Below are 25,753 nucleotides of genomic sequence, written 5' to 3'. Positions count from 1 at the left end.
TCAGCCGGGAGGTGTCCCGTGTGGTGACTGAGCGATGGCACATTCTGTTCAGCTTTTACCTCCTGAGACCTCGGCTCTTTCCACTTGTTCCATCTGTACTTTTACCATTTACACACCCTTCCCCCAACACACAGACATACACTATCATCTGTTATAATCTCTCTATTCCTGTAACAGCCTCCTAAGTAGTATCATACTCTCCCCCCCTTACAATCTGTTTTTCTAAAATGATCTTTTCAAAATCCAAGTTTCTTTAGTGCCCCCCCCCCTCCCGTGCTCCAGTGCACGCACTCATTCTACAACTCTTAGGCTTCTTACTGCCTCTAGGAGTAGAAGGCCAAACTCCATCAGGTGGTCACTAGGCTCCGCCTCTAGCCTCACCTGCATCTTTCTCCTTCCTGCTCACTGTCCCCCCTCTAGTTCCTACCAGGCCTGCGCTCCCTGCCAGGTTCCTCTGGAGTTCCACTTGTGGCCCTGTTTTCCTTTTTTTTTTTGTATTTATATACGCCTGTGATTACTTTTTAATCGTGGAATTTCTTTGGTCATCTAGTTCTCCCACTAGACTGTATGCCCCATGAGACCAAAGGTCATGCTAATTGTTTGACAGTGTCTGGCATATAATAAACTCTCAGATATTGTTGGAATGAATGAGAGAAGCATGCTCCTGCCCTAGGGCTCTTGCTGTTTTCTCTACCTAGAAAGCTTCCTATCCCCATCCTTCCATCACCTCCATCCCTCCATCACCCCCTCCCTCTGTCACCCCCGTCCCTCCGTCACCTCGCACCTGTCCAGTTCCTTTCCTCTGGAACCTTGCCCTAAACCAGAAAGGAGGCTAGCGCGCTGCCTTACCTCCCCATACTTCCCCTTTAGAGACTTACAACAGCTTGTACCTATTGACTGCTGGCTGTTTGCTTTGCCTATATCCTCCCTGGCTTCTCCTCAAGTTGGTTTAGTTCTTCCTTTTTTCCTTCTAAAACATTTGTAGTCCCAGGGTCATCTTGGTCCTTAGGTAACTGGATCTTTTCTCTTGGGTTTAATACTACTTTGCTGATTACTCCTTAGCCCTTATCTACTCCAGATCTCGGTCTTGACCTTCAGACGAACTGCCCACTGTCCATATCTCTATGCCGATCGTTCCACAGACACCTTAAATTAAGGATTTTAAACTAATATTTGTAATACTCTTCCTGCTTTTTCACTCAGTCACCTAATTCAGAAAACTGTCATCTTTGACTCCTCCCCCCTTTCACTTTAGCTTTCTAATTGGTCTCACTCCCTCAAATCCATCTCCCACACAACAGCCTTCAGAAAGAGTTTGACTGTCATTCGATTGCCTAAAACGCCCTCGTGTTTTCCCCTGGAGCTTACGAGACCTGTTGCGATGGTGCTTGCAGCTTCTCTTTTTACTCCTTCCACTCCACCAATTGTACTTTCCGGCCATATCAAAGCCAGCTTCACGTGCAGCTTCATCACAGCATCAAAGCCTTGCTGACATGCTGTTTCTTCCCCGAAACCACTCCCGCTTTTCCTGGCCATCCTTCAAGCTTGAGCTCAAATGCTTTCTCGGGGACCCAGGCTCTGTCTCATAGCGGGCAGAGTCCTCGCCATCCTCCGTGGTCACCTCTCTTACAGCATTTGTGTAGTGGTGAGCCTTCCCCTTGAGCCCCTAGGGAAGGGGAGGGGCCTCATTTGCCTCCACAGCACTGAGTGTATCTGATAAATGTTTGTCGAATGAATGAATGAATGAATGAATGAATGAACCTCTTATTAAATAGCCACAGGGTGGTAGCATTTAACTGGCTGCCTACACTCGTCTGCATAGATACTGTCAAGGAGGGAAGGCTTTCTTTATCTGGAGAGCACTTGCTGTATTTATTCTGTTTTGCACTTGGTCTTCTTTCAGTGACAGGTTGTCTGTGTTTTCGGTTCTGTCCTCCGGCCTTTTCCCCATTGCTTTGTCGTCAGCCCTGGAGGACGTGAAACTGCCTAGACTCAGGCTCTGGAGTTTTGGCCGGAAGCCCTTCAGAGTTGGTGATCTGAGCGGTGTCTTTGCCAGCTGGAGCGCAGAACAAAGAAACCAAACAAACTCTTGGTGGATTCTGAAATGCAGCTTTTTGCCTCTTCAGAAATTGCGATTCTAGTCAGCGATGCTGACTTAGAAATGTGTGGAGAACTCAGAGCCCAGCAGCCACGCATTGCAATGTCCTTGCCTGGGGTGCGGCATTGATTTCTGAACTTGCAGCCTGTTGGGAACTGGGGTGCTATTGGACAACAACTGGGCATTGGGGGCAGGAAGGACTTTTTACTTGAGCAAATCTCATCCAATTCCCTAACTTTGGGAGGACAGCTAAGGTCACCTGACTAGGTAACAGCAGATTTGGGCTCCGATCTGGCTATTTCTGGTCTAGTTCATGTTCTTTTTAACAGCACTTTTTCCATTACTAGGGAGTGACAGTGCCGGGGTCATGCAGTAGGAGCAGCACCTTTTCCATGGTTCCCACAAACCGAGATGCTTGGGAATGAGACTAGATTATCAGAAGGTCTTTGTCCAAGTTACACAATTATGCTTTCTGTTTTGTTTTTATTTAAATACATTTTTATTGATTTCAGAGAGGAAGGGAGTGGGAGAGAGAGATAGAAACATCAGTGATGAGAGAGAAGCAGATCAGCTGCCTCCTGCACGCCCCCTACTGGGGATGGAGCCCGCAACCTGGGCATGTGCCCTGACCAGGAATCAAACCGTGACCTCCTGGTTCATAGGCCGATGCTCAACCACTGGGCCACGCCTGTCAGGCTCTGTTTTTTGTTTTAAATAAGAAAAATGCCAAGCACGTTTACAATAAGGATGTTGAGTTTTAAAAGTCATTTATTTGAGTAGGTGACAGATGAACCTGATAGAACACTGCCAACGGGCTCCTAGTGAAGGAAAACAGGAAGGGTCTTCCCGCCGCGCCCCCATTTCCCCCTCTGTACCCCTGGGGCCACTTGCTGCTTAGATAGTCTCCAGAGGAAGCCCTGCGCCTCTTGTCTTTAGGTAGCGCTCACGGAAGAGTGCTGGGTGCGTTTCCTAGTGAGACGTTTCCCCTCAGTGTGAGCCTTCGGTTTCTGAGGACTCACTGCGGGCTCCTGCCCCTCTGCCCCTCGGCAGGGGATGCAGCAGAGTGGGAAGAATCCTACACTGGGGACCATGCTCCTGATAGCTAGGCTTTCGTTCTGTTGTAGCTCGTTTGCACACCGAAGTCTGTGTCTTCATCAATCTCCTCGCCCGCCCCTCGGTGCATTGAGAACTCTGACGGGGTCTGCCTGGTTACACCGCAGCCAGGGGAGAATTGTGCTGCTTTTGCCACGGAAGGAGCCCAGGGGCTGGAGAGAAGAGATGACAGGGCTCACTGACTGAACTAGGAGTGCGTCTTTCTCTCTGTGTGTGTTCTATGTGACAGGATTGCAAGGCATAACTCATTTATATTCTGGATTAAATTGGGTTATGTGCTTGCTGCTCCAGAGCCTAACAGCTACCTACCCTTTCTGCTGTTCACTCTCTGTTGCCTTGTACGTAGGCCTCTGGTCTGGTAAGTCACGCTCACAGGCTCCGTTTGGCTTCCGGGAGAAGCGAGGTGTTGCAGTGTCACCCTTTCTGGGGAGCCATCGAGCCAGGTCAGAGGTGTGCTTCTCCAGTCCCTCCAGAGAAGAAACATACTGGACTGGAATGCTGAGGGCTGTTTTAGCATTTTTATTTCCCCCTTATCTTACACAAATAAAATTACTTACATTTCTCTTACCGTACTCCTCTTGATATAGATCCCTTACTAACAGTAGAATAAATACCTTTCATAGTTAACAATGAAACAAAATAATCTTCTTAAATATTATTTGGTTTTCCTCAAAGCTAAGTGAAAAACAGGTATTTGAAGTTTCCAATGGGATTTGGTAAATGTGGTTTAAGATACTTTGGGAATGGAGAAAGGAAAGGCAAAAGCTAAAATAATCCCATAATCCCTTCACTTGAAGATGACCGATGTCAGCATTGTGTCTGTCCTTTCAGCCTCTCTTCCTACTCAGGTTTAAACAGAATGAGGCTGACAATGCATAAGCTGCTTCATAGAATTCACATTAAATGCATCTCCCATTTGATTAATATTCTCTTACAACATGGAAGACTATGTGGTCATTACAGCCACATGGAGGATGATAAACCCTCCCGTACCAGAGAGACCTCCTCCAGGCGCTTCCTGTTATCAGGCCGCTTTCAGGTTGCGCCACAGGGAAGGGATTAAGGAGGCAGGGGCGCCACGCCGCTGGGTGGAGGGGTGGGTCAGGAGGAGCTGAGCTCGAGCTGTGCAGGCAGTTCTCATTTTTGAATGTCAGCTAGGATGGGGCAACCTGGAGGTTACTGCAGGTATCTTGATCATGTATATTTTAGTAGAACTCAATCTTTAAAATATATTTTTATTGATTTCAGAGAGGAAGGGAGAGGGAGAGAGAGAGAAACATCAATGATGAGAGAGAATCATCGATTGGCTGCCTCCTGCACGCCCCCTACTGGGGATGGAGCCTGCAGCCTGGGCCTGTGCCCTGACTGGGAATCAAACCTGGGACCGACCATCCATTCTGCAGGTCGATGCTCTATCCACTGAGCCACACCTGCTAGGGTTATTTGAGTGGAATTCTTAATGCTTAGCAGAATTACTGATATCATCATTGCTTCACATCGATGGAGGAATTTTCTTCTAATACATTAAATCCTGGTCAGTTTTCGTTAAAACCACAAAACAGATTTGTTTCCAGCAGAGGTCTCATTAAAGGGAGGTTTGGCTGCACTCGACGGGCAGATCGAAACAAAGCGCTGGGAGGGCTGGCGGTTTTATCTGTGGGAGCGAACAGAGCGCCTTTCTCTCCCTCATTCATCGGCAGGAAGGCGAATCTCGCTGCTTTGCGTTGAGGGAAGCAGGCTTTCTTCATAGGCTTCATTTGCTGAAGTAGCAGCAGTCTGCCATCAGAGCTGCTGTGGGAAGGAGAGAGGGGCCCCGGGCACCTCGCTGGGCCTCTCCTCTCCACGGGCATCTCCTGTGATGTTAATGACAGCGGAGCAAGAACTAGGAAACAGGCCTCATGTGGGACATGGGCAGGCACAGCAGTGTGAGGAGTGACACTCTGAGAACGCCATGCTCACACTCTCCCTCCACCCCCTTGGTTAACTCTGCAGAGGCTTGAAAAAACTTGTTTATAGCCCTCGCTGGTGTGGCTCAGTGGGTAGAGTGTCGGCCGAGGATTGAAGGGTCCTGGGTTTGATTCAGATTAAGGGCTCATACCTCAGTTGCAGTCTCCATTCCCAGCCCGTGCAGGAGGCAACCCATCAATGTTTCTCTCTCTCTTTCCCCCTCCCACTCTCTCTAAAAATGAATGGGAAAATATGCTCGGGTGAGGATTAACAGAAAAACCACCAAGGTTTGTTTATAGATGTATCATATTCAGGAACCCTAATTTCAAAAGTGGTCACAGTAAAAGAGAATTACTTTAAGCTTCCAAGAGCCATTAACCCAATTTATAAGACATTTATTTTGAATTCTTTAGTGCTCACCCGGTAGATGGAAATGCATTTCCCTCTCTCGTAAGAGTTTCTTTCTTTCTTTTTTTTTTAATATATTTCATTTTTTTTTACAGAGAGGAAGGGAGGGGGATAGAGAGTTAGAAACATCGATCAGCTGCTTCCTGCACACTCCCCACTGGGGATGTGCCCACAACCAAGGCACATGCCCTTGACTGGAATCGAACCTGGGACCCTTCAGTCTGCAGGCCGACGCTCTATCCACTGAGCCAAACCGGTTAGGGATTGTAAGAGTCTCTTGACAGTAGATGAACCCGATTGCACAGTGGTCTGTCTGAGTAGTGCCCTCACTGGAGCTTGCATCGCTCTAATTTTATGATGCTGCTTGGGGAGGTGTTTTTGGAGCTTTTCTTTATTGTGTGTGTGGATGGGTGTGTGTAATGGTATCCTAGAAAAGCCACTTTTTTTTTCTGTAGAAAAAAAGCCTGAGAAGACAAATCTTAACTAGGTGGGGCAGAGTGTTTAACTGTGATATTAAAGCGACCACTGACCAGACCTATCAGATGGTCCCATCTCATTTCCTGGAACCTGAATATTTATAATCCTGGAGTCCGGAGGGATTTGACTTTCCCTTTTCTTTGCATAGCATACGGAATGCTTTACAGTGTCTCATGTGTCAATAGGTATTTTACAATAATCCATTCCAACTTTGATTCTTTCCTACCTCACGCTAAGTATAAAGTTGCAGCATGAGCTGGAGCTGGCAAGAAAATGAACAGAGAACGGCCTCTGTCCAAATTAAGTTAAAAACACAGGAAGTTCCTGTGAGTAGTTTCCTGTCCCTTCCAACAAAAGCAAACGAAAAAACCTTCCATGGTTATGAAACTCCTTTCAGAGTTGCTAATATTAATAGTATGACTCTAATGTGCTAAATGGTCTGCTAGTTGTTCTCGCTCACTTAATTGAAGACGTTTTCTTAAACGACAAATGCCTTGTTTTTCTCTTTCTTTCTCAGAGCACAGCCATGGAGGAAACGGCTATATGGGAACAGCACACGGTGACGCTTCACAGGGTGAGTTTGTGCTGCAGTAAATCATCTGTGCGCAGCTCAGGATATTGGCAGCTTCGGGGAACAATGGAGGAAAGCCAGATGTCAGGAAGCCCAAAGAAAGGGGCGAGCTTTTCTATATCCCTTTGTTTAAGATTAGAATTGCAATAAACTCGTTATTAAGGTCAGCAGTGACCCTGGCTACTTTTCAAACATCCTTTCCGTGGGCATTTGTGTACTTGCTGTTTTATTCCTGACTGAAGAAATCATTGACTGTAAATCTGGAGGGATCAGATAAGAGACGCGGTGCACTGTATACATGGTAAACTGCTTCAGCATTTCTGAGGACAGATGCATGTGTTGTAGGCTTGAGGTTTAAAATGAACCAGGTCGCGTGGGTAGTAAAATCTTAAAGGATACTTGTGGGTTTGGAACACGTAGACCCCAAGCCATCGCTTAAGCAGTTGCAGAGGGGCACAGAGCAAGTAGCAGGAAGCTGGTACTACCCTGCCTCTTCCCCTTTAGAAATGGGCAAACGATCCCATCCCCTTCTGAAGTTGTGGTCTCCACAGGTGGGTTTTTTGTGTTTTTTTTTTTAAATTATTGATTTCAGAGAGAGAGAGAGAGAGAAACATCGACTTGTTGTTCCACTTACTTTTGCATTTATGGGTTGCTTCTTGTATATGCACTGATGGGGATCGAACCTGCAACCTTGGGGCATTGGGACGATGCTCTAACCTACTGAGCTACATACATGTAGTCATGTAACCACCACTACAGTAAAAATATAGAGCAATCATCACCCTGAAACTTGTGCCCATTTATAGTCAGCTCTGCCCCTCCCCCCAGCACGTAGCCACCACTGATGTGTGTTCTGTTCTTACACAGAGATGTTTAGCCTTTTCCAGAATCACATCAGCGAGCTCACACTATATGCATGCAGCCTTTGAGACTGGTTTCTTCTAACGTATTTGAAATTTCTTGTATCAATAATTCTTTGTTTTGTTTTCTTTTGTTGTTGTTGTTAGTTTCTTCCCCAGTAGTGTTCCAGTATATGAATGTAGAGTGATTTACTTACTCACTCTCCAGTTTTGATACATCTGGCTTTTTTCCAGTTTTGGGTGATATGAATCAATCTGCTCTAGTATGCAGGTTTTTGTATGAACCTAACTTTTCATTTCTCTTGGGTAAATCCTTAGGCATGGAATTGCTGTGTGTCTTATGGTAAATGAATATTTAACTTATAAGAAACTGCCAAACTGTCTGTACCATTTTGCATCCTCGCTACCAGTATGTACGGCCTCCAGTTGCTGTGTATCCGCACCAACACTCGATATTTTCAGGGTTGTTTAGGTTTTTCATTTTCTTAATTTTAGCCACACAAATAGGTGTGTAGTGATATGTCGTTGTGGTTTTGTTTCTAGTTCTCTTAAGACGAATGATGTTGAGTATCTGCTTATGTGTTAATTTGTTGTCCATATATCTTTTTTGGTAAAATGTGTTCAAATCTCTTGCCCATTTTTAATTGGCTTGTTTGTTTTCTTATTATTGAGTGTTTTCTTATTATTGTGGTAAAATACACCAAACATAAAATTTACCATCTGTTCAAGTCCTTTGCCCATTTTGTAATTGGGTTATTTATTTTTTAATTGTTGAGTTGTCGGAATTCTTTACCTATTTTAGATATTAACCCCTTATCAGATATATGACTTGCAAATATTTTTTCCTGTTCTATGGGTTGTCTTTTCACTCTGTTGAGTGTGTCCCTTGGTGCACAGAGTTGTTACTGAGCTTTGATAGTTCTTTCTATATTCAGGATACAATTTTAATTTCTTTCTGTCTTTGTCAAAAATCAGTGACCATTTGTGTGCGGTCTTTCTTTGGTCTCTTCTATTGATCTAAGTGTCTGTCCTCCTGCAGTGACTTCTGCCTTGACTACCATAGCTTTCAAAAAATTGTTTTCGCCCTAACTGGTTTGGCTCAGTGGATAGAGCGTCGGCCTGCGGATTGAAGGGTCTCAGGTTCAATTCCGGTCAAGGGCATGTACCTCGGTTGCAGGCACATCCCCAGTAAGGGGTGTGCAGGAGGCAGCTGATCGATGTTTCTCTCTCATCAATATTTCTAACTCTCTATCCCTCTCCCTTCCTCTCTGTAAAACAATCAATAAAATATATTTTAAAAAATTGTTTTCTTCTTAGTCTGTTGGTACGGTTGCACAGTCTTGCATTCCCAAGATAAATTTCACTTGCTTGTGATATATCATCCATTTTCTATATTGGATTGATTTGCTCATGTTTTTTGAAGATATGTGTTTCTGTGTTCATAAAAAATATTGGTCAGTACTTTTTGTGTGTGTATTGTTTTTATCTGGGTTTGGTGTCAGGGAAACAGCTATGCGCCTCAGAACAATTCCTGTGCAGTTGATGTTACTTCTTCCTTAAATATTTGGTAGAATTCATCTGGGTAGCCAGCCATCTGGTCCTGGAGTCTTCTTTGTGGGAAGGCTTTTAACTATAAATGCAGTTTCTTTGATGTTATATAGGACTGTCCAGTTATGTATTTCTTCTTTGTTAGCTTTTCTTTTTTGGTAGCTTTGCATCTTTGGTAATTTGCATCTTTCAGAGTATTTGTCCCTTTCATCTAATTTATGAGCATAAAATTGTTAACAGTGGTCTCTTATTTTATTGCTATAGGATCTGTAATGAGGCCCTGTTTTTATTTTTGATATTGGTAATTTGTGTCTTTTATTTCTTGGTGATCTGGCTGGCTAGAGGTTTAACAATTTTGATTGATCTTTTCAAAATACCAGTTTTTGTTTTCATTGATATATTTTGTTTTGTTTTTTATTTAATTGATTTCTGCTCTTATTTTTATATTTCCTTTTTTTCTGCTTATGTTGGGTTTAAATTGTTCTTTTAATAGTTTCTTAAGGTAGAAGCTAGATCATTCTTTTGAGACCATAGGTGTAATTTGGCATTATCACATTCCAGTTGTTTTTCCCTAGTACCTTTTAATTTTTAAATAAACAAAATAAAATAAGACCCATTAGCTAAAATATGTTTCTCCTTCCTACTATTCTGCCTCGTTTTGTTAGGAATTCACGTGTGGGAGAACACTGTATTTACTACAGATCATTAGCTTAGGCAAAGCAGGAAAAGCTCTTGAACGTTGAGAAATCAGAAACCGATTTTCTGAATGTGCTAAGTGTCACACCTGCTCAGCATGGTGGGTATGTACCCGGCACGTCCGAGAACTCCTGTCTGGAAGATGAGGGTCCGTTTCTCCTGTAGCTGGCCTCTGCCATGCTCCGTGTCCTGCCACGAGAAGGGGACCAGCCCAGAAAGCTGTCATCGGAAGTTCCATGGAGATGAGAGGATGCCATTCACAGAGCTCCCGCCGCTGGGCCTCACCAGAGCGAGTCCCCGACCGAATGGGAGTCCGCAGCACCATCCCTGCAGGAGCTGTGTTTTGAAGGTTCTTGAAAATAGCCCTGTCGCTGCGAGCTGACTTACACCAGCCACACTCCACTCGGCTCACTCGCCGCCGCTGCGGAAGGGGCGTTGAGGTAGCACCGTCCCGGGGTGTTCGGAGTTGGTCCAGAATAAAATCTGGCTCTGCTAGAATATCGTCGGCCAGCTTTTCCTGTCAGGAGCCAGGTGATATTTTAGGCTTTGCAGGCCGTAAATCTCTCACTACTCCTCAACTCTGCGCTTGCATTGCAAAAGCAGCCGTAAATAATAGATGGACACACGGGGGTGGCTGGGTTCCAGTAAAACTTTATTTACAAAACTGGGCAGCTTCCCAGATTGGGCCTGCAGGCCAGGGTTTCTGACCACTGATGTAGAGCAGTGACTTCCGTCTTATTATTGTAAAGAGAAGTCCACCGGGTCATCCCCAGCTGTGAGATTCTGCGTCCCTTTGTCTGCCTCTTCCTAAGAGCTCCAGATTGAAATGGGGGGCCACGGCCCCTGGCTTCACATTTCTGAGAATCATTGACAGAGCAATGAGAACAGTGGTGAGTGAAGGAGGTGATTGGAGGCGATGTTCTCGGCACTGACCTGCAGTATGGATACCACGTGGGGCCAAGTCAGGACAGATCCATGCTCTTTGGCCTCTGATGGTCAATTGCATCTAAGGCAGAAGCACCTTTGTCTTTTAGAAGAAGAAAAATTCTGTAGATGAAAACACAGTAGTTTCTGCTGTTAGCTATCAAGAATAATGTCCGACGTGCTTCTGTATTGCCCCCTGCTTCTATTTGCATTCCCAGAGGAGACGTCCTTCACCTGAGAGTATTAGAAGCCGTAGAAATCCTATTCACTCTGCAAGGCTGAGTAAGTCGTTGCTGCTGCACTGTGAGCCACGCACTGTCACAGCCCCTGGAATGATGCCAGAGAGCAACTGCAGGCCGACTCCTGGCCTCGTGGGCTCGGCTCTGCCCACGGGCCCTGAGTGACAGTGAATGTGTTCCTCAGGTCGTTGTCGACCCTGTCTCCTATGCATCATAATTTCCTTAAGGGGAGGAAATGTTCGTCGGCGTTATAGCCCCGTAGCGCTCGGCACTTAGTTAAAAGCCCAATAAAAGTTAATTTCCTAGGGGACCACCCTCGTCAACAAAGTCGCTCTCAGGAAGTCCAGATAGCAGCCTTCTCCAACAGCAATATAATGCGAAGACATGCATAACCTAAGATTTTCTAGCCTTCATATTAAAGAGTGTAAAATACAGGCGAAATTAATTTTATAATCTTATTTATTTAGCTCAGTATATCCAAAATATTATCATCTTCAACATGTGAGCAATATTTTAAAATTGATGTACTTTACTTTGTTTTTTTCATAGAGTCTTACAAAACCAATGCACATTTTACAGTTTCAACACATCTCTGGTAAGACTAGCCACATTTTCAGCACTCGGTGGTCACATGTCTTGTTGATCATAAATTTAGTTTCCCTACCAGGCAAAGGTTTGAACACAAAAGCTATTGCTGCTCATGGCTGCTTATGGTCTCAAAAAGATGAACTATGGTGAGAGGAAAATTCTTGGGTGCCCTTTCTTCCATTCAAAAGCTACAACCATAAATGTGTGTGCACATGCAAATAAGTGAGATCATATTATACTGCTTTCACCCTCCTCCCCCCAAAATAATAAACATCTTAGACATTTCTCATGTAAAAACCAACTACCTTTTTTTTTTTTAAAAAAAAGAACATATTTTTATTGATTTCAGAGAGGAAGGGAGAGGGAGAGAGAGATAGAAACATCAATGATGAGGGAGACTCATTGATTGGCTGCCTCCTGCACGTCCCCTACTGGGGATCAAGCCCACAACCCAGGCATGTGCCCTTGACTGGAATCGAACCCGGGATCCTTCAGTCCGCAGGCCGATGTTCTATCTGCTGAGCCAAACGGGCTAGGACAAAACCAGCTACCTTTTGACACACCTAAAAATTTGTGTGGTAGAGATATATGAGAGAAATAGAATATTTTGCATTTCTATTAGATTCCACCGCAGTCTTCCAGTAAGCCCAGCACCGAGCCTGTGGTTGCCTTGGAGTAATAATATTTCTACCACTATCAGTGTTGATGACTGGGAACAGTATTAACATTTTTTTCCCATGTGCTCTTCCTCTTCCCATTTAAAAAAATGGTTTTCCTATATCCATCTCCTACAGCGGTTACTAATGCAGTTCTTCCCCTAGTCCTCGTGTAACCTTATCACCACAAGTAAGTATATGTTCAATGCTGTCGCCAGTCCTCTCGGGGTTTCTTGACGCTTTGAGTGTCAGGATGGCATCCTCTGTTAGAGACTCTGTCTCTTGCATGTTCACTAGCTTCTCTGTGCCCTGACTCACTTGAAGGTTGGTTTTACTGGATGTGAAGTCCTTGGCTCGCTGTCTCTCTGGAGTATCTTTATATTATCTTTGGCATAACATGTTGCTATCCAAATGTGATGATAATCCAAGTTTCTTTATAAGTTATGAGCTCTTTTTATTTATTTTTATTTTTTATTTTTTTGCTTTATATGAGCTCTTTTTAAAGTTCCCAGTTAGCTCTTGAATTCTGTCAACTCAGTTCATGCTTTCGTTTTCTGTGGGGAAGTTAACTCTGCTGCTCCTTATCTTTATTGTAATGTTGTAAGGGATTTGATCCTGACACTCTTTTTGCTTATTTTTATGCGAAATTAGTTTCTTTGAGGTTTTAGAAACTGGCTTAGTTTCCTCGCGTGTGTGTGTGTGTGTGTGTGTGTGAGAGAGAGAGAGAGAGAGAGAGAGAGAGAGAGAGAGAGAGAGAGAGAGAGAGAGAGAGAGAGAGAGAGAGAGAGAGAGAGAGATATGCATGTGCTACGGAACATACCTGCTGCTTTCTGACACTATCTTATCTCTGTGCCCTTTGTACACGTTGACCTGGCCGTTCTCCACTTTGTCTCTGCTGTTCCGTCCTGCTCAAGGCCGCTTCCTGCCAGCAGCACCTCCTGTGTGGAGCGCTGGGCTGAGGCCTGGCCCAGCGTGCAGAGCCGCAGGGTCACACAGCTCCGGGACTCAGGCTCCGTGGCAGGTGCTGTTCCCACCTGCGGTTGGAGGAGGCACAGTCCCTCCTGTGTCAGCTGCTGGTCCCACGCTGTTTGCCATTCTTCGCAGTGAATGCCGCTTATTATTTGGGTTCTCAGGTCTGGGTGTGTCAGACACCTGTGGCTTTCCTCCCATGTAGCTTAGCGCCGATGTTTTCTATGCGTTCTATGGTTTCAAGTCTTTAATCCCTTTTGAGTTAATTTCTGTGTGTGGTGTAAGATAGTCGTGTAGTTTCATTCTACTTTCTGTGTCTGTAGATTTGTCTTTTCTGAACATTTCCTATGAATTGAATTATACGATAGAGGGTCTTTTATGATTGGCTTCTTCACTCAGCATAATGTTTTCAAGGTGGTTCATCTATTTCATAGCACGTACCAGTGCTTCATTTCTTCTAAAGGAGATAAGATGCCATTGTAATCATGTGCCACATTTCATTTGTCCGTTCACCAGTTGGTGGGCATTTGGGTTGGCGCTCTGTTGTGGCTGTAGGAAATGCTGCTGTTGTGAGCATGTGGGTGTAAGTCTTCGTGCAGGTATATGCTTTCGTTTTTCTCAGGTGTAGAGGCGTGAAGTTGCTGGTGGTTTATTCTTTTTTAAGGAGAGTTTTTTCTTTTTTGCCACCTGAGTAGGGCTTGGGGTGGGAGTGAAGGTCATGACGTACACCCAGACCCTGGTGGACGTGGTCTCCTGGTTTGCATGGCAGAGGGCGCTGTGGAAAACATGCGGGAAGACGCTGCTCTGGCTTATGATTCTGGATCCCTCGGAATACTGAGGTTTCCTTACACTCCTCTGCATACTTCATGTCCTCTTTAGAAAAGCGGAGGTGTGGATTTGAGATTATCTTAGCTCTTAAAGAACATTCAAGTAATTGGCAGTTTTTACTATTCTCGTATGCCATTTAATGCATTAGAGCGTGCATGCCCATTCAGGCTAGGTCATGCGGGAGGGAGTGGTGACCACAGAGGAAATACTGTTGTCATTTTTGCTTTTAATGTTTTTAGTTTGTCGAGTGCAACATAATGAACAGCTGTTTGTCTTAATTAGTAACATTTTACTGTGATTGTCCCTCCAGGCTCCAGGATTTGGATTTGGAATTGCGATCTCTGGTGGGAGAGATAACCCCCACTTTCAGAGCGGGGAGACCTCGATCGTCATTTCGGACGTGCTGAAGGGAGGGCCCGCCGAGGGGCAGCTGCAGTAAGTGTGTCCCCTGGGCGCTGGGCACGCGTGGTGCTGGCCTTGGGCCCTGGGAACTGTTCATTGACCACCCGGGAAGTTCTCTAAGTGAATATACGTTTTTCCTTATCTCGATCCTAAGTGGAAAGTAAGTATATGAACCTTAAATACAGTGGTTCGCAACCTTCTGGCCCTTTAAATACAGTTCCTCATGTTGTGTGACCCAACCATAAAATTATTTTCGTTGCTACTTCATAACTGTAATGTTGCTACTGTTATGAATCGTAATGTAAATATCTGATATGCAGGATGGTCTTAGGAGACCCCTGTGAAAGGGTCGTTCGACCCCCAAAGGGGTCGCGACCCACAGGTTGAAAACCGCTGCTTAAATAGAAGGTCACTGTAAAAATAGTGGAAAAAAACACGTTTACTCAGTTTTAGCTAGAATCTATCTAGCCTTTAGGAACCTCTCACCCTGAGCCTTGCCATTTTGTTCAGTAAGATTATCAAGAGAAAGAGGCCAAAGATACACTAGCAAAAAAGTAAGAGTATAATCAGAAGGATTAAAAGAAAATCGGAAAGAGGAGTATCTATTTTTTTAAAGGGAGAATGCCTTTTCCCCGCTCTATGACCTATTATCATTTATACTCTGTGCTTGTTCCACCGGGATCACTCTGTGTGTGGTACCTGCTCAGTCCTTTGGGAAACGTGTGTTCATGGCTTTGTTTTGTTTTTGTTTTTTGATATATTTTTATCGATTTTAGAGAGGAAGGGGGGGGGAGAAACATCAATGATGAGAGAGAATCATGGATTGGCTGCCTCCTGCACACTCCACAATGGGGATGGAGCCTGCAACCCGGGCATGTGCCCTGGCCGGGAATTGAACCCTGACCTTCTGGTTCAGAGGTCGATGCTCAACCACTGAGCCACACTGGCTGGGCCACGTGTTAATGGTTTTAAAAAAATGAGTGACCTGTGGGTACTTGCTAATAAGCGTGTTTGTGAGAGACCTGAAAGTAAATAGTTTGGCATTTTGTCACTGATCTGAAGACCAATAGATTACCTCGTCCATAATTACAGCATTTCTTAGAAGTACTCATCTTGAAAATACCTTCACAAAGTTACTTATATGTATGTTTTTCTCTAACGTGCTCTTTTGGTGACTTTTTTCTTAGGGAAAATGACCGTGTTGCGATGGTTAATGGAGTTTCGATGGATAATGTTGAGCATGCTTTTGCTGTTCAGCAACTAAGGAAAAGTGGGAAGAATGCAAAAATTGTGAGTTTCTCTTACCTTTAACTGAGTAAAGATACCAGCTTTACTGTCCATAGCATTTCTGGTGTTTGACTGTGTCCTTCCTCTGAAAGAAAATGAAATCTGGGAAATACCGAGGAGTAGGGGAGGTGAAGTGGCACGGATCTCTGTCAGTGTTAGCACTTCCGCAGGAAGGGAGCAGCGGACGGAAGGATTGCCGAACAAGCAAAATATTTCTGTCCAGGGAAATGAACTTGTAGCGGCCTAATCAGCAGAGTGTGGACCTGCAGCCCGCTGAGGGGGAGCTAATTCAGGACTGGAGTTGTCATGGCAGATGATTGAGGGTCAAGAGGAAGTCATTTGAATATCGCACATGCGCTCTCATGCAGACATGGGAGAACTGATGGGCTGAGAGAATAGGAGAGGACGGAGGAGAACCGCAAATAAGATAGATATGGAAAAGGAGTCAGAAGTAAAAGGCAGGGCGTGGTACCCAAGACGTTACAGCCCTCTGATGAGACCAAGTGAGTACCAGGTGAGAAGGCCAAGGGCAGCCCAGGGACTCAGGCCACTTGGCCAGGAAGAAGTGCCTGTAGACCTTGACCTTCAGGGAGTGGAGGAAATAGTGGACCCGGAAAGTTGGACCAGTTACCAGAGTCATTGAGGGAAGAGAACGTGGAGCAGTAACTGACACAGAGACCAGGATTACATCACACTGCAGGCAGAGTGTGCTGGAGAAGTGAGCGAGTCTGAGCTCTGACACTAAGCTGACGTTAGTGTGGAGGTGGAATACGCTTATCTCCTGGACGTCCAGTAGGACCGTCATGGGCCTTGGTACTGACGGGTTCTCAAGTTCTTAAGGAGTCACGTTGGGCTTGCAAGTTTGCTATGGTTTGGTAGCAACTAAAGTACTATTTTTAAAAATAAATTTTTATTGATTTCAGAGAGGAAGGGAGAGAGGGATAGAAACATCAGTGATGAGAGAGAATCATTGATCGACTGCCACCTGCACGCCCCCTACTGGGGATCAAGCCCGAAAGCCAATCTAACCATGACCTCCTGGTTCAGAGGTTGATGCTCAACCTCTGAGCCGCTCAGGCCAGGCCTATAGTACATTTTTGTTATTGGAGTAGAGTGCACCATTTATTTATTCAAACCACCAATAATTATTAGTTTTCCTTTAAGCTTGTGATTATTGCACCTAGAAGGTCTTTCTGAATTAAAGCAAGGACTTTCTTAGGCCCACTCTTCCAAATTTGGTCCTTAAGCAGATCTCTTTATCAGGAGAGCAAAAAACCCAACCAATGTGGAAATGTATTCCTTGGTAATTTGTTATAATTGTTCCTTATATCTCTCTGATTCATAGTGGACTTAATTAACGTGGCACCAGAAAAGTGTAATTTTCCGCTCTCTCAGGAACGGAAGCCTCCTGTGCTGTGAACAGCAGCCACTTACTTGACAGTCTTTTTCTCTGTAGACCATTCGCAGGAAGAAGAAAGTTCAGATTCCTGTGAGTCGTCCCGACCCGGAGCCCGTGTCCGAGAACGAGGAGGACAGTTACGACGAGGACGTGCACGATCACAGAGGTGGCCGTGGGGGCACGGTCAGCAGGCGGAGTGAGAAGAGCTGGGCGAGGGACAGGAGCGCCAGCCGGGAGAGGAGTCTGTCCCCGAGGTCCGACAGGCGGTCGGTGGCCTCCAGCCAGCCTGCCAGACCCACCAAAGTCACGTTGGTCAAGTCCCGGAAAAATGAAGGTATCCACCAATTTGCTTATTGTTTCCACAGAAAAATTTTACATGAATTTTAATGAGAATTGAACATGCGTCTCTTCCTGTCTTTGCTCTTGTTGCCTTGTTCTCTCCTTTCTGTGTCCTGCTGCTGCTGTAGTCAACTCCTGCTAGGACAGGCTTCAGACAGTACCTGTTTTCTCTTTTTTTTTTTTTCCTTTTTAAATAGATTTTTATTGATTTTAGAGAGGAAGGGAGAGGGAGAGAGAGAAACATCAATGACGAGAGAGACTCATTGATCAGCTGCCTCCTGCACACCCTTCGGAGTAAACGAATAAATTAGTATAAGGAATATTTTGGAGTCATCTCTGTTCTGGTCATTTGTTACTTTTAAATCTTGAATATGGACAATTTTGCCCATATTTCTCTGTGACATAACCGTTTCTAAACCACATAGTAGATGGCCTCGATCCCCTAGAACAGCGGCCGCCAACAGGTCGTCCGTGAGGTCCGAAAGGTTGGTGACCGCTGCCCTAGAAAGTCATTTTCCTTTTTCACCCGAGTCTATTCCTGCTTGTGAGTACTCTGTATATTTGCCTTAAGTTAAACTGTAACTGATGTAACTTTTGGAAATTCGAGTAGCAGTTCTGTTAACTTATCTCCTATTAAAACGTTTTCTATTTCCCATCTTGGTTCTTCTTCTTCTTCTCTTTTAAATGTAGTGAGACTAAGAGTCCTTTTCTCCCTTCTAGTAGCACTAGCAGCAACCCTTTTCCTGTTGGCGCTGTGTTGTAGTTGTTGTTCTAGTTAAAAAAGAGATGTACAGCTTTGCAGACTCTGGACTCTGCTGGTAGTTTCCTCAACTCTGACCAACTCCTCGCCCACGGATGCGGTGACTGTTGCCTCATTCCTGGCTCCTTGGTTGGTTGTGGAAAGGACAGGAGTGGCGGGTCTGTCTCCAGCCCATACCCACCTGGCTAGCTGTCAGCCTTTGTCTGCACTAATACCCAGGAGTGTGTGCTAATGAATGCCCTGGGGTATGGCTCTCGGGGCCACAGGCACTAGGATCAGATAGGAAGACTTTTGCTCTAGAAACTTGGGAAAACAAAAACAGCACACGCGTGGTAAGGCAGGCCATCCCTGGAATTGTCCCTTCCCAGAGTTCTCCGCCTCACGCACGGTGCTTCTTGGAATTGTATTCTCTCCAGCTTGGGAAGCTAGTGTGCCATGCCCCATGGCCAGAGAGAACGGGTCTTCTCCACGGGCGTGGTCTCCTTCAGGAACAGGGGCGGGTGTGCGTGCTAGTCTTGTGTTGGCACCACGCACTCGCCCTCTGCTTGCACACGGAGTGCAGGCTCCCCGAGGAGGAAAGGAAATGCTGTCTTACAGAGGGGCCAGGAATAAGCTCTTCGTACTGGTTCTGTTTTAAAACTTTAAAAAATATATATGTTTTTATTGATTTCAGAGGGGAAGGGAGAGGGAGAGAGAGAGAGAAACATCAAGGATGAGAGAGAATCATTGATCGGCCACCTCCCGCACTTCCCCTCCTGGGACAACCAGGGCGTGTGCCCTGACTGGGAATCAAACTGTGACCTCCTGGTTCTTGGTCAACGCTCAACCACTGTGCCACACCAGCTGGGCTACTTTAAAACTATGCAGTGATTGGTAGTCTTACACTTTTAAGCATTGTTTAAGTGTTTAGGATTTTACACTAAAGACATTTAAATATGTTCTTTCAGAATATGGTCTCCGGCTGGCCAGCCATATATTTGTGAAGGAAATTTCACAAGATAGCTTGGCAGCGAGAGATGGCAATATTCAAGAAGGCGATGTTGTCTTGAAGGTACACTCTTACTCTTACGTTTTAGTGAACGGAAACAGAAAGCCAGTTCTGGTGGGACCACATGGCTTCTGCCCACGTTGGAAGCAATTTTCCCAAAAGAATTGGAATTCGGGGTTTGGGGGGCTGGCTGCTTCGCCACGTCCTTTTCACATGTCCACACCGATGCCCTTTAGGCAGAGCGTCACCCTGAGAGATCTCATCGCTGTGAGTGTGTATCACTCACTGGCAGAGCCACTGTAGGAAGCTGTGTTCCTTTTTATACCACCAGTGGTTTTGACAAGTGCTCTGGATGGTATTGAGATGTTTATTCTGTTAATTTGCTGTATACGTAATAGAAAGTGACTGGCTTTGGGAGAGGGGCCAGGGGATGCTAGTTTGGGTTTTCTGTCCGAGTAACAGTATAGTAAAGATTTTATTATTCCGGGAAGGAGGGGGACTTGATCATACAGCAAAGGGTGAAGAGTGTTTTGGGTTGTACAGCGAGCCGGGGAGCAGTGTAGCCACTCCTGCTCATAGTGGACGTGAGTTACTGTTTGTATCTGTGTCATTCGCTTCCCGCCCATGGCTGCTTTTCTGTTGCAGATAAATGGGACCGTGACGGAAAACATGTCCCTGACGGATGCCAAGACGCTGATAGAGAGGTCTAAGGGCAAGCTGAAGATGGTGGTGCAGAGAGACGAGCGGGCCACGCTGCTGAACGTGCCTGACCTCTCGGACAGCATCCACTCTGCCAACGCCTCGGAGAGGGACGGTGAGGGCCGTCCTTGTCCCTTTACGTGACCCGTCCCTTAAAGTGCTAGGGAGACTCGGCGTGTTTGAGCGAAATAGTTTCCTACAAGCCAGCCACCTTCAGAATCTAAGAATTACAAATGTATACGCATGGTTCATTTTATTTTCCCCAGTTTTACAGAGAAGTAATTAACATGCATCAGTGTATAAGCTTAAGGTCTACGTGTGATGATTTGATTTGCATGTATGCTGAAATGATGGCCACAGTGATGGTGGGGTTGGCTGCTTTTGTTTTTAAGAGTCCACATGTAAGTGAGGCCATGCAGTATTTGTCCTTGTCTGACTTATCACTTAGCATGATGCCTTCCAGGCCCATCCATGCTGTCACTGTATATATGTTTTCCTGTGGACAGCACGCCACTGCTGATCAGTGGCTGCTGACGTGACTGCTTAAATCAACCATTTTACATGAAATTAGATTTAGTGCTTATCTCCATTTTCATCGGACTACCTTATATTTCACTGAACTCATTTCCTGGGAAACTAAATGGCTCCTTTTATTTAACAGACATTTCAGAAATTCATTCGCTGGCATCGGATCATTCTGGTCGGTCACATGACAGGGCTCCTCGCCACAGCCGGTCGCGATCTCCTGACCAGCGGTCAGAGCCTTCTGACCATTCCAGACATTCGCCACAGCAGCCCAGCAACGGCAGGTAATCACACTCTTTTTAAAATATATATATATTTTTATTGATTTCAGAGAGGAAGGAGGAGAGAGAGAGAGAGAGAGAGAGATAGAGAGAGAAACATCAATGATGAGAGAGAATCATGGATCAGCTGCCTCCTGCATGCCCCCTACTGGGGATCGAGCCTGCAACCCGGGTCTGTGCCCTGACCTGGAATTGAACTGTGACCTGGTTCATAACTCAACACTCAACACTGAGCCATACTGGCTGGGCAGTAATCACACTCTTGTCCAAAATAGAATAGTTATGTGTGCTAGGTCCGTGTTTCTAACATTACTTACAACTAAATTTAGAAGATAGGTTTTCTTTCGACTATTCAAGATTATGTCTGTTTTTCTTAATTTAAGTATTTCTTATCTAGAAAAACAGAGGTCAAACTTCTCCTTAAAGGGCCAAATAGTAAAATATTTTAGGCATGCGAACCATATCCCTTGTCACTACTCAGCTCTATCTTTGTATTACAGAAGGAACCGTAGACAGTATGTAAATGAATAGGCCTGGCTGTGTTCCAATAAAACTTTATTGATAAAAACAGTTGGCCCACAGCTGCAATTTGCTGAGGCCTGCAAGCTTATATAATTCACTGCTCGGGGAAGTTAACCATAGTAGGAGGCTTTTCCCAGACTGATTGGCCTGTTGTATAGAACACGCGTTCCAAAGTGCAACCTGTGGACCAAAGCCAGCCAGCTGCCTAGTTTTGCAAATAAAGTTTTATTACAACCCATTCTGCAATTAAGAGGTTGCAACAGAGGCTGCATGACCCACAGCAGAAAAAGTTAGCCAATCCCTGGTTTAGAATGTTAAAATAGTTTTGTTTTTAAGCTAAAAAACAATCTATGGGTAGAGAGAATGATTACACTGATTTTCTTCAGACCTTGTTGTTTGTTGCTCAGTTTGTGTTTTATTCAGTCTTGTTTTAGAGCTCACACTGGGCCAAGACTTGTGCCTGTGTGAAAACAGTTTTAATGTGAAGTCTAGAATACATTAAACAGCACAGCTCTAGGTCTGCATGTATTATTGAATAATGCCTCCATCTCTTGGTAGATAACAGAAATGCACTAAAGAGAGCGTTGATTTTTCAAATATTAAGAAAAATGTAATGGAATTATATGAGTCCCATCTGAAATGTTATTGAAATCATAATAATTGTATTACATAATAATTGTACTATAATCATTGGCTGCCTCCTGCACACCCCGCTACTGGGGATGGAGCCCGCAACCCAGGCACGTGCCCTGACTGGGAATCGAACCATGACCTCCTGGTTCATAGGTCGGCGCTCAACCACTGAGCCACGCCGGCCGGGCAACTGCTAGCTTTTTAGAACCGTTTGAGAGCTGTTAGAGGAAGCCCCTTGTCATCGTTTTTTAAAGTTTTTCTCTTACAAGTGACATTTGCAGCCTTCTTCACTCTCGTGACTTGTCATTTGATCCATGTGTAGTCACCGGAGCAGAGAGGAGGAGAGAGCGTCCAAACCTGGGACTGTCTCGCCTCCCGTGAAGCACGCGGACGATCGTGCCCCGAAGGCAGTGGAAGAGGTCCCCGTGGAGAGAAACGAGAAGGCAGCAGCCACTCTCCCAGGTGAGCCTCAGGGGCACCGAGTCCAGAGGACATGTCCTCCGGCCGCAGGTCTGTCGGGGTTTAGGGGAGACTTCAGAGTGCTGCTAGTGTTATTGTTGTTGTTATTATTACAGCTACTGCTTCCTGCGTTGAATTTGTCTGTAACTTCCAGCATTTTCTTTATGGCGGAGGGTTGGCATGCATCAGTAGGCGTGCATGGATGGTTAACAGCTACTCACAGTGAGGATGGTGGTTCTGCAGCTGCTCCCTGAAGAGAAACATTAGCTTGGCTGAAGAAAAACATTTTAGGTTATCTGCTTAATGAAAGGCTTTTCATAAACACTTGTTCAGTGTGCCCTGTAGAGCTGTGTGTGAGATCAGACATAAGAATCCGAAGGTTTCGAGATCTTGCTTGAAAGGCCTGGAGGTTTCAGTTCTACTGCCTCTTAGGTCCTTTTCTCAAGTCTTTGGGCTCTGCTTGCTTGTGGTGGAATGTGGGTAATGGGAAAATAAATCTCCCGCAGGGAGGACAGACGGCTGCTTGGGTGGCCATAGCAGAAGTGTCGGCTCTCCTACATTCTCAGTCTCCTGGGGCTCTTCCTGCACCTGGGTTTCTCATGCCCTCCCAGCTGGTCCTGTGCAAGGCACGGGTGATGGTGCCACACCAGGCCTGTTACCAAGACGTTAGGGTTTATAACTAACCACACTCTTCACTCTTCGCATGTAATACATGCACCTTACCAGGTTCTCTGAACTCACATGTTTTGCAGACCTTCTTGTTTGATTATTTCACCGGTTTCTTACATTATTATTTTATTTTTTAATAAGTGATTTCTGCACCACTTAAACATTCTCTCTTTTAGAACCGAAGCCTGTGTATGCTCAAGTTGGACAACCAGATGTGGATTTACCTGTCAGCCCGTCCGATGGTGTCCTGCCCAATTCCACGCATGAAGACGGGATCCTTCGGTAACGCGGCTTTAACTTGGGCTGTCCTCTCTATTCATTACTAAGCGTCTTTGAATGTGAGAGTTCAGTTTCCAACCATATGGCATATATTTAAAAACACTGCATCCCATTAATGCTGTGATTGGGTTTTAAAAATTATTTATGTGATAGAATCACAGAGATTAGAGAGCAGCAAAGGTACTTTCTGGATGTTTACTTTTTTCTCGTCATTGTCTCCTACCTAGTTTTTAGGTCATGAATTAAAAAATTGTTTTAATTTTTTAATCACCAGATTTTTGACAAACTTTCTAATGCCCTAACATTTTTTTTTTATCAGCGTTTCTCCATTTCAGCATTATTGACCTTTAGGCCAAACCTCTGTTTCTTAGTGGCTTGTTTAGTAGCATCCTTGGCCACTAGCTGACAGTACACGTCCCTCCCCCTCCCCCCCGGGGTGTGCCAACCAGAAATGGTTCCAGACACTTCCTAGGAGCAAACACAGCCCTGGTTGAGAGCCTGCTCTGAATTAGTTAGCATCTCTAAGTTTTTTATATTCTACACCTTTTATCACTTCATATTCTTCAGTTGATGGGCTTGAGATGTACATGCTGTAACCAGGTTCCACGCCATCTTGGTTGTGGAATAGTTCCTGCTGCCTCTGGTGACGTGACGTGGTGCTGTGAGCCTGACCCACGGCTGTCCTCCAGCAGTGCTGTGGGCGACATTTCAGACACGATGGTCCTTTATTTCATTCTGAACATGGTTTTCATGGTAGCAGTTTGCTGTAACTCCTCAAGCCTCTCTTCACCGTTTCAAGCGAGATATTTGTTTCCACAGGCCCAGCATGAAATTGGTAAAATTCAGAAAAGGAGATAGCGTGGGTTTGCGGCTGGCTGGTGGCAATGATGTCGGAATATTTGTCGCTGGCGTTCTAGAAGATAGCCCTGCAGCCAAAGAAGGCTTGGAAGAGGGCGATCAAATTCTCAGGGTACGTCAGCGCACTCACGCATGTGGGGTTGAAGCACGTAGAGCTCTAGGAAGAGGCGTCCAACATGGCAGACCCACCATACGACACAGAGAATAACCTACGCCACAAGTCTCTTGAGCCAAGTAAACATTCAGACCAAGAATCCATGAGGTCCCAGCTGTGCCGGGCCTGTCACTTCCGGTGCCTGTGTTTGCTCTGGTTGAGGGCTGGGCTGTGTGTTGCTACACAGTAGGTGCTCTGGTCTCGTTTTAATCCTTAGTTCATAGAACCTACAAGACAAAGTAAGTCCTGGATCCATGTAATAGGCACCTTTTTAGTTCAGCTACACGTTCGGCAGCAAGGCTCTGCCGTGAGCCACAACTCGGCAGCGGCCAGCATCGGGTGCTGCTCTCCATGGGTGTGGGCGTGGGCGTGGCCGCAGTCCCCCCAGCCCCTGGAACTTCAGCGTGGGGAGGTGGGGTTTCCTCCAGGCAGACATGGAGCTGCCCTGGCTCTGACCTCACCCACAGGAGCCAGGGCAGCCCTGTGGTGCAGCCTGCTGCCTTCTCCTTTGCCTTCCTTTTCCCTAGCAGTGTGGCCAGTAACATGGGAACATCTTTACCTGTCTCTTCTCCTTTTACAATGTCCACACTCCCGCTACATGCGCCATTGTAATCAGCAGATCACATCTCCCCAGTGTGAGTTTCTGCACGGGCTCTACTTCTCACCCTCCAGCTGTCAGGGCCCCTCGGTCCTGGCGTCTCCCTGCCTTGTAGGCTCCCTCCTCCCTTGTCCTGACTCTGTCTCTGACCCACAGTCCCCTGGGCCATGTTCTTCTCTTCCCCCTCCTGCTCTTCAACCCTCCTCTGTCGCATTTCTCTCCTTCGGCTGTTGAACTTGAGTCCCTTCCCTGCTTCCCTTTCGGTCCGTGCTGTCATGGAGTTGAGTAGCCTGGCTTCCTCCGTAACCACTGCGCCTCTGACGTTCCTAAGCCATCCGAGACCTCGTGTCGTCTTCAGCCTGCGCGTCCCTTGACTTCCCTCACTGTGCTCTGAGCTCTTGCTGTCCTTCTGGAACACCTTCCTGGGGCTCCACACACGGCCGTTCTGTCCTCCTCTGATCTTGGGCGCTCTTTTCCTGCCTCCTTTAATGACTCCTCTAAACTTAGGGAATACATCCTTTTAACACTATTTCTTAGTAGTGTATTTCTGTTTCGGATTGTCCAAGTAGTGCACACTACTGTTTTTTTGTCACCCAGCGCACAGTCACACTGACATCTGGACGAGGCCCTGCTGGTCCTTAGGACCAGCTGATACAAGTCACTGTTGCCTGGCAGCCGCTGAGCCCTCAGCAGTCCTGCAGACGTTCTCAGCGATGCCTCAGCACATCCGCTGTTTCTTTCCCATCTCATTTCCTTCTGATTCCTTTTGCAGAGTCTAGTAAAGTAGGGCTCTTTGCACATTTACAGAACTTATAACTTAAAATTTTAAAGGCAGAGATTTTCCAGTAATAATAGATATTTGAAATTAGAAGTTGTCTTTGCTCTAAATTGGTTAGATTTTGCACTGAGTAGTCTTTAAAGTCAGGATGCATGGTGACTGCTCTTTAAATGAACTTACACCTTCACTCACTTTACTTGG

General features: G+C 45.6%; 1 protein-coding gene across 13 annotated transcripts in view; it reads left to right on the top strand.

Annotated features, from left to right (window-relative positions):
• TJP1 (tight junction protein 1) overlaps nucleotides 1-25,753 on the top strand; it is an 89,012-nt gene that overhangs the window by 41,666 nt on the left and 21,593 nt on the right. For 9 of the 13 annotated variants that reach the window (XM_014543597.1, XM_014543596.1, XM_014543594.1 and 6 more), the window contains exons 1-11: nucleotides 1,541-1,645; nucleotides 6,561-6,617; nucleotides 14,233-14,357; nucleotides 15,512-15,614; nucleotides 17,068-17,344; nucleotides 19,057-19,160; nucleotides 19,743-19,911; nucleotides 20,458-20,605; nucleotides 22,080-22,219; nucleotides 23,062-23,167; nucleotides 23,984-24,134. In XM_014543597.1, coding sequence (XP_014399083.1) covers nucleotides 1,556-1,645; nucleotides 6,561-6,617; nucleotides 14,233-14,357; nucleotides 15,512-15,614; nucleotides 17,068-17,344; nucleotides 19,057-19,160; nucleotides 19,743-19,911; nucleotides 20,458-20,605; nucleotides 22,080-22,219; nucleotides 23,062-23,167; nucleotides 23,984-24,134 — 1,470 coding nt within the window. In that variant the 5' untranslated portion in view covers nucleotides 1,541-1,555. Of the gene's footprint in view, nucleotides 1-1,540; nucleotides 1,646-6,261; nucleotides 6,370-6,560; nucleotides 6,618-14,232; nucleotides 14,358-15,511; nucleotides 15,615-17,067; nucleotides 17,345-19,056; nucleotides 19,161-19,742; nucleotides 19,912-20,457; nucleotides 20,606-22,079; nucleotides 22,220-23,061; nucleotides 23,168-23,983; nucleotides 24,135-25,753 lie in introns of those variants that run through there. The other 4 variants (XM_014543599.1, XM_014543598.1, XM_014543592.1 and 1 more) reach the window with 2 other exon arrangements.

Source organism: Myotis brandtii, unplaced genomic scaffold (assembly GCF_000412655.1).
Source record: "Myotis brandtii unplaced genomic scaffold, ASM41265v1 scaffold329, whole genome shotgun sequence".
NCBI classification, from domain to species: domain Eukaryota; kingdom Metazoa; phylum Chordata; class Mammalia; order Chiroptera; family Vespertilionidae; genus Myotis; species Myotis brandtii.
The sequence above is the reverse complement of the archived record's forward strand: the minus strand, read 5'-3'. Positions and strand labels throughout refer to the sequence as shown.